A 16,102-nucleotide genomic window follows, 5' to 3' on the forward strand; every position below is an offset into this window, starting at 1 on the left:
CTCCCACCATTGCATAAACCTTTTATTTTCGCGTGAAATTAAAAAGGTTTTGAACAAAAACTGACACAAGATGATAATATACCGCCAAAAATATAAAATGTGGCTAAGAAAGAAATGTGTTAATTTGCAATGCAATTATTGACAAGAAAAGCACTAGATATATCCTTTGGTAATTTCTTCTTCCAGCTCTTGAAATTCCCACGCATCATCTGCTGAATATTCACCTGTGAATTTTCCAGCAGCAACAAGAAAGAGACGAAAATTATTTGGCAAAGAAAAATCAATGATTATACATAATTAGTTCGATTTTTATTTGATATGTGTACTTTATTTTGTTGCATAAATTAGATCATTTGTACATTGATTTATGATGCAATCATATCATTGCTTTGGGTGTATCAAAATGGTCTAGCGTTTGTTTTAACTTTTAAGGATACACTCATGGGCTGAGTCTATGTTTACAAACAAGTATATAATGAGAATTAATTCAAAAAACCTCGCAAATATAGAGACCTAAACATGCTTACTATTCAAAAAGGAGATGCATGAAGAGATATGACTCACCAATTGAATCTCTGCGTAGGGCTGTTAAATGCGCGCAGCTGCAACAGAAAAGTAATAGGAGCAAATGCGAAAAATTATGTTCAAATTGTTGAATACAAACATCGAACAAGTATTATGCAAATATCATTTACATATATACTCAATTACAACAATAATCTTGGGTTATTCTTAAATTATAGTCTGAAATTTAACCCCATGATGACTTTTTAGCCCGAACTTAAAAGTATTACTACAAATATAGTCCATACTATGTTGTTCACTTAATATCTCAAGTCAAAACGAATGTGACTTCAAGAAACAGACATCAAAACCAATTAGATGCCCACAAGCAACCTGAAATGCTTTCGCAAATGCTGAAACACTAATGAAAACTCTTAAGTTGCCCGAAAATTGTAACTCAAGCTATTAAATGAACAATGGAAATAAGTACAACCTATATTTATAATATTTTTAAGTTCGGGCTTAAAAATCATCATGGTCAGAATTCATACTACTACAATTTAAGAATAACCCTTATAACTGTTATATTATCTTTCGTACCTCCCCAGAGCCTTCCCAAAATCAGCACAAAGTGAACGAATATAAGTTCCTTTCGAGCAAGTCACTCGGAAAATCACATTTTGTCTGCAAATAATTATTGAAATATGTGAACAAATGGAACCATTTTATTATCTCAAAAATAATGCGGCCGTTATGTAATTTTCTACATAAAATAAACTATAATTGCAACTTGAGGTCTTCTGATAGTAATGTTATTTTGTTCAATTAATAAATTTTATATATATTAAATAAATCTAAATGCATAATATAATAATCAAATATCATAAATAAATAAAAGAAAGAGAAAAAAGAAAAGTTAAGCTTGATGAGTTTGTTTATAGATATATATAATAATTGATTTCGTTGTTTTACAAAAAAAAAAAAGAACAGTTGGCTGTCTTAAAAACACAATTTGATTAAGAAACACAATTTTCAATTAAATAAAAACAATGAGTTGTATCCTTAAGAAAAGAAAAAAGAAAAGACAATGCACATTTTGTAGGAAATGATCGACAGTTTTTGTTAATTTGATTTATAATTTTTTTACTCAATTCCAATTATACCCTTCTAATTAAATTTATTTACACAAACTTCTCTTTTAATATAGATATAGATTACAAAGGAGCACTAAGAAATGCTCAAATTTTCAAATTACTAAGATGCATATAAAGCATAAACTTTGATTAAATTTAAATATTAGCATGATGAGATAGAACCTGTCTTCTAAACTTCTTTCAACGTCGAATTGGAAGATTGAAATCCTTCTAGGAGAAAGTTCAATGCTTTCACCTTTTCTAGCTTTCTCGTACATCCTCTCTCCTCCGACCTATCATATAGAAAATACAAATCTAAGAATCATTGTGCAAGTAGTTAGCTTATCTGATCAAACTAACTAAAAATGGAGTTTTCTCTGGCGACCAAAGATCTAATTGTAAAAAGAATCAAAATCAAAATCAAAAGACAGTTCTGTACCATAATCAGTAGCTAGGTATGGATAAGGGGGCATCAAGTTCTGACAGAATCACAATTTTAAGCCACTCATCCATAATAAAGTGCTTGAATTGGTATTTGACAATTAAAGAAAAAATGTTGTATGGTTAAATTAATGTAATCTGCAAAAAGATTGTAATTTTGTTTTTCTACATGCCAATTGTTTATGTCCCTTGTTTGGGGAATGTAAAAATTCATTAACAAAAAATATGTTATGGTGTTCAATTCATCACAGAGAGTTTCATTAAAAGAAACTGTGAGCGACTCCATTCAAACAATGACACCAGTTTGAAGAAAGATTTATTTAGGTTATCGTTATAGCCTAGGCACGTAATAAACATGGAATCCATCATGATAAATTTTTGTCAGTGATGGTGATAAATGTGAGAGTACTGCTAAAGTCGAGTGTATCTTCGGATAAAAATGGGATACAAGCTACGAGCCACGGGTGCAGGAAAACTTACTTTAATAGCAGAGAACATGGGTGGAACTTGCCATATCTCTCCACAAAACGACGCAGCAGATTTCTTTATATCCTCGTCCTTGATGTGTTCCCATGACTCCCTTTGGATTACCTGCATAGACACACACACACACACACAAAAACAAATCATTTATTCACGTACGCATGTAAATACAAGCCTACAGAAAATCCCAACTAATGTTCATTTCAAGAGCTCTCAATTTTGGGAAAAGTTTGATTTATGCCTTGCTTGACATAATCCGGCGATGAAATGATGAGTCAGCTCGCCAGATTCGTAGGTGGATATTTTTCCAATTCTCCCACTAAACGGCGTCGTCTCACATAAAAAAAAACGTTTAAAATTCCACTTAATCATACTCTTGCACAAAGAAATCCTTTCTCTCACTCTCCTCTATCTCGTCTCCCTTCCCTCTAATTTGTTGTGACCAGAAGAGAGTGAGAAAGGGGAGAGGTGGATGAGATAGAGGAGAGGGAGAGAAGGGATTTCTTTATGCATATTAGAGTGTGATTAGGCGGAACTATTTTTTTTTTAAAACATGTGAAACGAAGTCGTTTTTCAGTGAGGTGTATAAAAAATCCACCTCAAATAAATAAACTATAATCCACCTAAGAATCCGGCGAGGTGACTCATTATTCCATCGTCGAATTATGTCAAGCAGGACATAAATCAAACTTTTCCCAAAGTTGAGTTTTTGAAGTAAATAAGACGTAAGGTGGAGACATTTTTTGAAAAAAGCTAAAAGTTGGCGATATAAAACATGATTAGCCCTATATATTATTAGTTGAACCGATGGATTGTGGTATTGCACTACATATGCATTACTTCAGCCGAAAACTTGAAAGTGTTACCATGCAACTCAAAAGTCCAATACTTGAGAAAAGTGAGACCATAGACTTCCTAATTAATTTCTCTTTCTTGAATGAAAACAAACAACTCAAAAGCAAGGTACAAACAAGTAGGGTTTCTAAAATCGGGTAAGAGAAAACACACAGGTGAATCTGCATCCCAGGTTGAGGTAGCTTCCCCCAAACGGAAGGTTCCACTGTATCCCTTTAACATGCCCTGATATCTACAAGCAGAAAGAGACTATAATACTTCAAAGAGAAATTAGACAGTTTTCATGAAGCACATCGTGGCTTTACCTGTCAACCACCTTGGTAGCTTTACCTACACATACAATCAACAGGCCCGTTGCCATGGGATCTAGGGTTCCGGCATGGCCCACCTGAGGATGATAAATCCACAAGTGAAGAGGATCAACCAAGATAATAAATTGAGGAGCCTCTGAGCTAAAAGAAATCAATCAATCACCTTCTTCACATTAACCAGGCGTCGCAGCTTCCCACACACTGTAAATGAAGTCCAACCTGTTCCACATGGCTATTAGGTTAAACAGTGTAGAATTGCTAGCATTGGAACACTAGAAAATCGAAAATTTTCATTGACTTGAAGTAGTTCAATAACTCAGTTGGGATCATTGTTGTTTCTCCTACACTTAGAGGGTGTTTGGCAAAGCATATAAGTTCTTTGAAACAACTTATAAGTTGTTTAGGAGCTTATAAGGTCGTGAGATATGTTTGGCAAAATAAGCTCCAACAACTTATAAGCTCCCAAAAAAAAAAAATCGTCAACCCCAATTTATTTTTTCATTATCTTATAAGCAACAATTAATTTACAAAAATAACTTATATTTGTTGTTTTCAATATATACCCTTTTTAAATTAATCTCACCTTAATATTCTATCTCTGGCTAGGATATTCTTTCTCTAACATAAAAGCTCAATTATCCAAACACATGTTGCATCTTATAAGCTCTTGGAATATTTAATAAGTTGTTGGGAGTTTATAAGCTCTCAAAAATAAGCTTAGTCAAACACCTTCTTAATCAGCTTCCAACTTGCCCAGTAATTTAAGGCCTAGGCTATCTCATCCTCAAAATGTCCAACCAGAATATTTCAACATTATTACATCAATCAATATATCGTGCAAAAGGGAGTTGTATCGGGTTCAATATAGCATGCAAAACGTATAGCCTGAATTCTACATCATAAACACCTTGATATATAGGCACCAACCAAATATATAATTGGCAAGATTCTGATTCATAATTCATCAATGAAATATCAGCTCATCAAACCTCAAAAGCCAAGAAATTCTAACCTCCTACTACACAAGAACAACAAGAATATCTCAAAATGCCACAAAAATAATACTATAAAAGAGGTACTTGCGCCTAAATACACCAACTTTCACCGAATTTTGATTTTGCACGTAACTACAAATTCTGTCTCCAAATACACACTTTCAACTGTTCTGATTTTTTTATTGTTGCACGCCTGAAATGTTTACATGGCCAATGCACTAAACAACGTAGTTGGATGATACTAGTTAGTCAGAAATTAACAATGGTGTGAAAAATAAAAACAACTGAAAGTTAGTGCATTAAGAGACAGAATTTTTAGTTCGCATACAAAACCAGAATCGAGTGAAAATTCGTGTATTTAAGTACAATTACCTGATTACCTCATAAAAAGAAAAGAAAAAAAAAATCACAATCACCTTTAGGTTTGTTAACCAAAAGCACAGTCCCATTGGGGCCATCCCACTTGGGCGGAAGGCCAGCGGTCCTAGTCGAAAGAAACGGCTCCGGCGCAACAGCACCACTATTCTCATTGGGGACTTTCTTCAAACACTTGAAGAAATCCTCCACTTTCTTCTCACTCACATCTACACCCTTCACTTCCTCACCTCCTCCATCTTTCTCATCAAAAAACACCAACCCTCTCTCATCCCCAGCCTCACCCTTCACAGCTCCACACCTCATTTCCCTCTTCCCCTGCTTCGCATTCGCCTTCCCCGGCTCCAAAAACGCCCTATCGAAGCATTGATCCGGGAAAAACTTCTTCTCCATTTGATACACCATTTTGTAGTGCTTGTTTTTCTCCCACGGGTAAGCGAAGGCGTCGTAGAAATACAATTCCTCCTCCCTCTTATGCAGGGTGCGGAGCTCCACCACTTCCTGCTTCAATTCGATGAAATCGCCCTCGCCGCCGCCGCGGCTTTCCTCATCCGATTCCGATTCTCCGTACATTCTCTTCCTCCTTTTATTGTAGTATTTTCTCTTGGATTTGTCCATTGTTAATTCGGTGCTGGTGTTGTCGGTTTCTTTGCTGGAGAGCTTCTTGTCGACCCACTCGTTGAAGCCTAATTCGGCGGAGGATTGGGGCTGGGAAGCTGCGGCGATGGGAGAGCGGCGGCGGGCGGGGTGGCGGTGAGGAGAGTTAGCGGGGCGGGCGATAATCATATCATATTGCAGTGGGTATGGAGTGGCGGGGGCGGATAGGAGTCTTTTGGAGAAGACGCGGAGTGGCGGTGACCAAGAAGCGTAGAGCGGCTTGCAGCGGCGGAGGTGGTGGAGTAGATTTAGGTGCAGCGATGCCGCCATTGTTAATCTCTTTGGAACAAAGCTTCTCATCTTATGTCCCTACTTACTTAGTATTGACTAATTAGCTAAATACTCCTTCATCGTCATTTCATTTGACTCATTTTCTTATCATTTTAGAATATTCGTAAAAACTAATCTTTTTCTTTCTTTTGACAATAAAATTAATTTATTTTTCCATTCACAGTATATATATGACTACGTAGAATATGCATTCATATAGCCATATTGAGGATTGAAACTCAATATATGGCCCTCAATCTTAAAAACACAATTTTTTTAATTATTTTTTGTAATTTCGGACTATATTGCCCTTAATTTAGACGGACATGATCGGGTTGGACGCGCGGGTTTGGGTGGTACTTTTGACACTAATGTTATGATTTGTGTCAAAAGTACCGAATTACTTAGAACAATAGTACCAAGTAATTTGGTACTTTTGGCACTAATATTATCATTTGTGCCAAAAGTATCAAATTACTTGATTTTTTTTTCTGTTGATACTTTTGATACTAATATTCTCATTTGTTCTAATTAATTTGGTACTTTTGGCACAAATTATAACATTAGTGTCAAAAGTACCACCCGAACCTGCGCGTTCAATCCGATCCGGTCCGCCCAAATTTGGGGAAATACAGTCTGAAATTGCAAAAAATGGTCAAAATTTGTGTTTTTAATTAAGATGGATGGCCAAATATTGAGTTCCGTTGCTCAATATATATGGCTATCTCAAAAATTGGCTCACAATATACTCACAATGCAATTAATTATTATTATTAACACTACCTTTTAAGTGAGATCATTTTTTCACTCACAATATACTCAATCATTTTATTAAAATTCATGTCCTTCCTTTTTGCAACTATTTTTTTTTTTTGTTTGTAAAAGAACGTAATATCATTTTGAAATAATGAAAATATTTCTTTAATAATATACGGAGTAAATTTTTTTTTTTTAATTTGAACATTCATGTCAATTTTAAAAAAAAATGAATAAACAATGGCAATTTGTATCATATAAAAACACAAATATAAGGTATAATTGATATAAAATCGATAATTCAAGATTAAAAAGATATTTTCAATAAACTCGATAATTCAAGGTTATGTAGTTGACGAGCATGTTGATCACCTTAAGTGACCACCAATTGTTAATACCAATAGTTGATACCCATTGTTGGTCGTCTTCTTCATTTCGGTTGATCAGTTTCTGGATCTGATAATCAATATCTATTATTGAGCTGGTTGAGTTGGCTTTTCTTGATAGCTGTATTGATTGAGGATTCAATTTGACGGACTGATGAGCCGATAGATGGAATAGATTCAGTGTATTGCTTCAACAGCATCAATCAGTTCTTTGAGTTGCTTCTGACTTGAATGAAATTTCCGCTCACTTTGAAGTGACTTATTCTGATAAGGGGAGAGGATTCTTCATTTTTTTGGTAGTAGTGTTTTCAGCTCCCGGTTCACTTGTGAAGATACCAACTTATGGTAGAACCATTTGTTGGAAATGACAGCTTAGGCTAGTATCCTTATGTTGATTCTTGTTTCAGCATATTGCGAATTCATTCTCCACCTTTCTAAGACTTGGGTGTTTTAAACTCCGTTGTAGTTGTGTTGACTGTGAGATGAATTTTCTCAACAATCAAGCTTATTTCCTCTGTGTTTAAGCCAGACTGTATTTTTCCTTAATCTAATATTTGTTCTTTGGTTGAATCTGGGGAATGTTTCATAGAAGCACGAGCATATGAAGCTGATTACCGAGTTTCAGGTTGTCATCACTTGGCGCGTCTAGTATTGATCTTCTTGGAGCATGACTCTTCAAGTAGAGTGGATTTGGCAATAAGTCTCCAGATGTTTTGTAGTTCCAAACAATGCTATGTAGGATGGATCCATTGGAGAGTTCCCCATTGAGTGATGATGTCTTCTATCACTTAAATCAGACAGTTGGTATTGATACAAATTGATCGTGATACTGATTGTTGGTATATCATACCAAATGTTGATTATCCTACCATTGTGTTGGTCCTGTACTCATGAAGGTACATTAATGTTAAACCAACATTAAAAATTTCTTTTGTCTGAGCGTGTTCCTACGAAAGTCAGCTCAGTTGATCCATGAGAGTCTTAGATATCAGTATCTCATATGTAGTCTCCCGTGTATGCAACTTCAATCTTTAGTTTGCTCATCGGCTTGAGTTGATAGGCTGAATACTTTGACTCTTCTTGCAGGATGATTGGCTATGCTTGATTATGGAGACAGTTTGAGCACAACATAGATTTGATAGCGTTAATCCATTTTGACTTTGAAGAGTGTTGTATTTTCATCTTTTGATGATCTTTGAACATTTGGAGAGTCATGGTCCAAATGTGTTCCTCAGCAGCCCACTTATTGCACATGTTTTTCACTCTTTCTAGTCTTTCATGTCCGAAGGAATTAACATTTCTCAAAATAATAACAATACTAGTTTTTATGTCTTTCACTGAAAAGTGATACCAATTGTTGGAGCATGTAAAGAACTATATTAGTCTTGCTAAACAGTATGATCAATCAAATACCAATCAAAGAAATATCAGACATGGATAAATCACATATTCGTAGACAGAGAAGCTAACATTCTAATAAACAGGAGTAGACATTAAAGCATGTAGAGTAAGGTGCGAGCTCATGTGAGCATGTGATGAATTTGCATAAAGGTACAATAACATATTTAATTGATTTTCTGGTCTTGAGATTCTGTTAACTGATACAACCTTGTATAAGTAGTAGAGTCTCAGCTGATTCTTTTGAGGTGGACTGAGTCAGTCAGCATAATGTCATCAAAGGAATTCAACAGCCAGTGTACCTTTTGTGTTGATAGATTGAAGAGCTAGGTCTGTTGATGCCTCTTCTGGGTGATATCTTGAATCCATCTTCATCGCTCGCATTTTGGAAGGAACTGTGTCATTGATGAGCCCTTTCTCTAGCGATAGCAACTTCGAGAAGAGATTAAGCTTTTTTGACTTCGTGAAAGACTTTGCAGTACATATCAACCAGCTTTTTTTAGACTATTTTCCTTATCTCCGTTGATTTTGTCGCCAAGCTCGATCTTGTACTTAAGTTCAGAGTTCTTTTCTTTGAGCTTTTCAATTTCCTTGGCATGATAGGTTTCAGTTTGATGTAGCTTATTCTTCAAATAACCAATCTCATGATTAGCTTTATTCAAAAGATCGAGCATCTTATCATTTTTCTCTTTGATTTGCTCGATTCTTTGTCTGTCGGAGGAGGTTTCCCCTGACTCTACTTCTTGTTCAAAAATAACAGTAATTCAGATAAATTGAGAATTTGATTACTACAGGTTACCTCTGACTCATTTAACCTGTGATCAAGATCAGTGAAGCTTTTGCCTTAATTGTTGTTTCATTAGCATTGGCTCTGGCGGCAATGAGGTGGTTGTCTTCATCATCTGAGCTAGATGATTCCTCGAAATTCTTGTAGATCCTTGATGTTTGACTGCGAGTCTAAGAAGGATGATTTTTATAAAGCTTGAGCTTCAGTTCCATCTTTTCGAGTCGCTTGACCATGAGACAGTAAGTCTCAGTCGGTGCATCAGCAAAGATCCTTGAACAAAAGCTTGTCCATGCTGCTTCAGCTTAGTGTTTCTGTCGAGAATCCTCCAAGCTTCTTCTTCAGTGATTGATTTGAAAATAGAAAGCATTCAAGTATCTATCTTTCAACTGAAGGAGACTTTATTTTATGCAAGGCAAGGGTGTTCATGATAACAGTTTTATGAACTATTGGGTGAATGAAAATTGTTTTTCAACCAAAAGATAAATAGACACTTAAGAAAGATTTTTGACAAAGAATTTGAACTCAAAATTTTGACGCACAAAGCATAACTTGATTTTACATAAACATAAAAGATTTTCTAAGATGAGTTCAATTAGACCTAATATTCAGCAACAAAGATCTTTTTAGAATTTCTATTTTGATACCCAAATAGGTATCATAAATCTAAAGTGATTTTCTGATATTAGTTCAACAAAAAAAAGTAAGACCAGATTTTTAGAAGCATAGGTTTGTAGAACAACTTGCTCTAGTACCAATTGTTGGTTGATAACACTCATGTTTCCATAGTTTTTAATGTTCTTATGATGTTAATTTTATAGGAAATTGAGTGTTTGATGATTGTTTTGTGCTTAAATTGCTTTATATTGTGAAATATGTTACTTGCTCGTACTTTGATGAATTTTACAGAAATATGGAGTTTGAATTTGGACTGTTTATCTTAATGAAAGTTGTAGTTCGTCTCGATACGAGTTCGTAGGCGCAAACGGTTCACAAATCCGAGTTCGGACGAGAAAGATATGGCCGAAACAAGAAAGTCGCGCGCAGCAGTGAATAGTGCCCGACGGGAATTTCCGAATTTTCGGGATTTTGCGGGATTTTCGGATTTTATCAGTGTTTTCGAGCTCTATACTATATTTATCCTCTGTGCCTATATATAGGTCCTATTTTGACCTATCTAGGGTTCCTTTTTTCAGTCCCCAACTTTAGTTTTTCAATTTTATAGCTTTAGATTTTTATTGCTTTCCAGTTTTTAGAGCTTGGATTGGATTTCCACAAGATTGAAGATTCAAGATCATTCTTTCAATTTTACATAATTTAGTTTTTACAATTGCTTTCTTATTTATTATGTTTATATTTTCTTTTGCGATGTCTGGCTAGTTTCGTTTAGCTGATTCTAGGGTTTGTAAATAGTTGATTGAATTTATGTGATTTATTTGTTAATAGCTTTGTGCCTTCCAGTTTATGATTCATAATTCCTGGTGCTTAATTTCTTGTGAATTATCTGATCAATAGTTTGCATGTTTAGCTATTCGGTTTGAGACCTAGCGGAGATAACTGTTTAGCTACAACAAGTTTAGCAAAGTAAGTACGCAAACAACAAGACAATAAAAGAAAACATTAAGTACAACACACATATATTTTTACGTGGTTCGAATCAACTCTTCCTATATCCACGACCGTGACAATCAGGGTAATCCCTTGACCATAACTTAGTAATTTCCGCAGTTTGCGATCCCATTACATAGCAATTTACACGGTTGCAGTCCCATAACTTAGCAATTTTCATAGTTGCGGTAACGTTAGCAATTTACGTGGTTGCAATATTGTTCTTGGAAATTTACGCGATTGCGATCCCGTTACTTGGCCTATTTCAGACTTCTCATTCGAAGCTTACTCGTCGGCTTCTCCTTACTTCTCCACTTCATCTTTAAAACTTTGTGAGAGGTTGCAGAAGGGGTGGGGCAGTTATTGATGCAGCCCAAGGTTCATCGTTGAAGAAGCAGGAGTTGAAGAAGAAGCCATTTGAAGATGGTGGAGTTGGCGCGTTGATTTTGATTTATTTACTTTTGGGCCGAAGTTGGAAGACTTTATTTATTTTATTTGCAGCCTTATTATTTTTAGAGCCCAATAGTTTAGTTTTTATGTTATTTTCGAAAATTAGGGAATAAGGGCTTGTTTGGCTGATTAGGGTTTGTTTTAAGTTGTTTCCTTATTAGACTAGGTTTAGTTTTTGCCTATATATATGGCTGATATGTAGCCCACGAAAATTGAACCTATTATTTATCAAAACTGTGAGTTTTATCCTCTCTTGAGAGCTTTTCAAATTCTTCTTGAAATTCTAAGTCGAATTCATCTATCGGCGTAACGACGAGTCAACTAACCCTCGTCGGGTGTCATTCATCGTCCCCGAGTTGTTGCGTCAACGTCACATTGGGGTATTGGGATTCCATCGCCTATATCATTCCGTGGGTTAGAATAAGAGGTTTTGAGATCTTCCATCATCTATCGTTCGTTAGTTTGTTCTTCAGTCTTCCGCTAGCGTGTTCGTTTGAACGATCCGGTAAGGATCGTATCAGTTATCCAACTAAATGAACACACTGTTACAATGAATAACAATTTCTAAAGATCAGTGTGTGCAATGCTAGACTTAGGATGTTTACATTGAAAACGCCTAACAAATGTATTCACAAGGTTTGAACATGGAATTTACAATGAAGATCTAGTTCATATTCATGATAGTTGCTGATTTCTAAGGGCGCAACTTAACATTACATAGCAATTTCAAATTTACCACCATCACGCGTCTAGTTCTTCCGATGTATATATAGACCGAAGAGTGAATCTAGCCATTGAATAGAGCCTTCTTTAAATTTCGATATGTTATTCTCTTAGGAACTTCCCGTTGTAGTAAGGAATGGTTGAGATGATAGATCTGCACATTCGTACTAATGTTGACGTTCATCAGTCATCATTGTACCTTCTTCTGGAAAGCGGGATTCACATTTAATGTATGTTCAAAAATATTTAATGTTTGGAAGATTTTACGCTTTAGGGGCTGACTTTGATTTGAGCTTGTTGACCAAATGGCTGATATAGCAAAAGTGAGTGTGAGCACGGGTCAGCATGTTGTCCTTTAGTTAGTCTGCTTAGATTAAACTGATGTTTCTATCAGCTTAGCATTGAGTGCAACAAAGTCTTCGTGCTATGTGGCTAGGATCGAACCCCGATTAGCTCAGTCGCATTGTTGATCTTTAAAGCTGGGGTCTAGCAGCCTTCAACTTCTTTCGTAAACTTCATCAACTTAGAACACTTGTGATATTCATATGTTATGTTTTGGTTATGAGCATAGTTCCATCATTGGGTTTTGGCATTCCATAAAAACACATAATTTTTCTAACAGGGTTCGACAGATTAACATCTATTACTATGAGTTTGACGATAACTGGTAGTAAAATTACTTACTAATCGAAGTTGAGACAAATACAAGTATATAAATTTTAAACGGATTTGGATAATTAATCTTTGTAATTAGTGAGTATTAATGTATGAGTTTGAGATGAGAACAAATTGTAAATTAATTTTACATCATGTATGGAACAAATTAATACATATATGTGTATATATAAATATGATATGTCTGTGTGTATATGTGTATATATATGCATATAATATTTTAAAATTATTGATAATTGAGAATAAACTATTCACAACTTTAGGCTATAAAATTATTTTAAAATAAGTTAATTAAAAAATTTATCACACCTTTACTTATTTTATTGGTTCTCTATTACCCTTTCCGTCCCTCAAACATCTTCTTTTATTTCTATTTTGATTTATCCGTGAAACATCGTCCTAACCTATTTTTGGAAATATTTCCACTAACTATTACTCTTACAATCTTTACTTTTTGTGAGACTCATTCTCCACTCATCAAATAAACAACTAACTTTTATTAAAACGTGGTACGATGGAGTTTGATTACGTGGACTTATAAAAATGTATATAAAAAAAACACGTAATTCAGCAAGGTGTTGTCTTCATAAATTTGTCTTCATCATTTTAAGCTTCCATTTGTGAGAAAAAGCCCAAACCCTAGGTTGAGAAATTGAAAATCATAGAAGTGTTCGTGCGCTAATTGAAGAAGAAGAAGAAGAAGAAGAAAAAGGACGCTTAGAGGAGTTCATCCGACGACAGTTGGTTCATCGCCGCCAAATCCAGCGAGCTTGAAGAAGATACCACAAACCCATCGTGCACTCTCTTCGAGTGCATCAAGGTGGCAGAAGACGATCCCACCGGCGCCGATCTCTTCTACTTGATTCACGTCCAAAGTCGATTCATATGCGATGGCTGGGGCATGTGGTGGCGCCGCTGACAACGACTGGATATTGGGTGATTCCACCGACGAGAACGACGTCAAGACTCTCTTTTAGTCTGTCAAAATCAAAGCCAGCATCGTCGCACTTCAAAACGAAAGCAACGCCAAATTCTGTCGGTGTCTTATCGTCGCCAACACGTCTTCGCCGGAAGCCTAAGCATGTCGGATTCCGCTCCGACTAGGGAGGCGGGATTGCAAGTGGAGGAGCTCGTGGCAGAGATGAAAGAGCAGACTTATGATTTGGGATTTTCTCCAAGAGTGATACGACGTCATTTATTTGCCAAAGAAGTCGAAGTTGGAGCTCAAGGAGCTCCCTAAAAACCTCGAGTATGTGTTTTTGGAAGAGGGCGAGGAGAAGCCCGTGATCATTTCCGTTGAACTCACGCTAGGGCAAGAGATGGCGTTGATGGAGGTTTGAAAAGAAACAAGGCGGCGTTTGGATGGGGGCTTGCCGACATTCGTGGCATTAGCCCCGCCACATACATGCATAGGATACACCTTTAGACGAGAGCAAGGCCCAAGCGAGATGGCTAATGAAGATTGAATCTCGTTCTCATGGAGGTGGTGCGCAAAGAAATCCTTAAGCTATTGGCGGAAGGGATCATCTACCCCATCGCCAAAAGTGAGTGGGTGAGCCCAGTGCATGTTGTGCCCAAGAAAGAAGGGATCACGGTCATTCTTAATGACAATAGGGAGTTGGTGCCGACTCGTCCCGTCACGGGTTGGCGCATGTGCATCGACTATAGGAAGTTGAATGACGTCACCAAGAAGGATCATTTTCCTCTTCCTTTTATTGATCAAATGTTAGATCGTCTTGCTGGGCATGATTTTTATTGTTTTCTTGATGGCTTGTCATGATATTATCAAATTGTCATTGCCCCTAAGGATCAAGACAAGACGGCGTTCACAACCCCTTTTGGGACCTTTGCATGGAAGAGGATGCCTTTTGGACTGTGCAATGCACCTGAGACCTTCCAAAGGTGCATGATATCGATCTTCACGGAAATGATAGGTGAATTTGTGGAAATATTCATGGATGATTTCTCTGTGTTTGGTTGCTCCTTTACTGATTGTTTGTCTAAAATTAATTTGGTGTTGCAAAGGTGCATTGAAAATAACTTAACTTTGAGTTGGGAGAAGAGTCATTTCATGGTAACTAGTGGCATTGTGCTTGGCCACGTGGTCTCGAAAAATGGTATAGAGGTAGATAGGGCTAAGGTTGAGGTGATTGAAAAATTACCTCCACCCATGATGTGAAGGGAATTCGAAGTTTCCTAGGTCATGCTAGATTTTACCGGCGTTTCATTAAGGATTTTTCAAAATTAGCCAACCTCTTTGTCATTTACTTGCTCAAGATGTGCCTTTTAATTTTGATGATTCGTGCATGCATGCTTTTGAGTTGTTGAAGCTGAAATTGAGTACGGCACCGGTTGTGGTTGCACCCGATTGTTCTTTGCCATTTGAAATTATGTGTGATGCATCAAACTTCGCCGTGGGAGCGGTACTTGGTCAACGTGTTGATAAGATGTTGCGTGTGATTTACTATGCTAGCTTAACTTTGAATAGTGCACACGTGAATTACACCACCACTGAAAAAGAGTTGCTTGCTGTGGTTTTTCCTTTAGATAAGTTTCGTGCTTACATCATTGGTTCAAGGGTAATTGTCCATAGTGATCATGCAGCTTTGAGGTATTTGTTGACTAAGTCCCAAGCCAAACCACGTCTTATCCGTTGGATTTTATTGTTACAAGAATTTGATCTTGAGATTAAGGATAAGAAGGGGAGTGAGAACTCTGTTGCCGATCATTTGTCTAGATTTGAGCATAATGTGGTAGAGTCGGGTCACGATGTCATTCATGAGTCATTTTCTTTTGAGCATGCATATGAACTTGCCTCTGTGCCTTAGTTTGCTGATATTGTTAATTATCTTGCTTGTGGGGAGTTAAGACCCGATCTAACATCCCAAGAGAGGAAAAGGTTCTTGGCTACTTGTAGATAATATTATTGGGAAGATCCTTATCTTTTCAAGTTGGGTAAGGACGAGATGATTAGGAGATGCATTCCGGATGTGGAACAACAACAAGTGTTGAGGCTTTGCCATGATGCACATTGTGGTGGGCATTTTGGCAGACAAAAGATGGCTCACAAGGTCCTCCAATCCGGTTTGTTTTGGCCAAGTCTTTTCAAAGATGCTCATAACTTCTATCTTGCATGTGATCGGTGTCAAAGGGTTGGGAATATTGGGCGCAAGAGTGAAATGCCCCTCACTAGCATCCTTGTTGTTGAGATTTTTGATGTGTGGGGAATTGATTTCATGGGCCCATTTCCTTTGTCGCATGGTTTTGAGTATATCTTGCTATAGATTATGTGTCCAAG

At 36.6% G+C, this 16,102-nt stretch overlaps 1 protein-coding gene across 1 annotated transcript; it reads right to left on the minus strand.

The window, feature by feature from the left end:
• Positions 1-61: 61 nt before the first annotated feature.
• Positions 62-6,118, minus strand: LOC130987536 (uncharacterized). The gene is made up of 9 exons (XM_057911090.1): positions 5,139-6,118; positions 3,891-3,946; positions 3,722-3,804; positions 3,570-3,648; positions 2,559-2,669; positions 1,821-1,930; positions 1,105-1,188; positions 565-602; positions 62-224 (listed from the first exon to the last, which is right to left on the minus strand). Exons 1-9 carry the CDS (start codon positions 6,052-6,054, stop codon positions 154-156), a joined length of 1,548 nt encoding a protein of 515 aa, XP_057767073.1. The 5' UTR covers positions 6,055-6,118; the 3' UTR covers positions 62-153.
• Between the last annotated feature and the right edge of the window lie 9,984 nt (positions 6,119-16,102).

Source organism: Salvia miltiorrhiza, chromosome 6 (assembly GCF_028751815.1).
Source record: "Salvia miltiorrhiza cultivar Shanhuang (shh) chromosome 6, IMPLAD_Smil_shh, whole genome shotgun sequence".
In the NCBI taxonomy this organism is placed as follows: Eukaryota; Viridiplantae; Streptophyta; class Magnoliopsida; order Lamiales; family Lamiaceae; genus Salvia; species Salvia miltiorrhiza.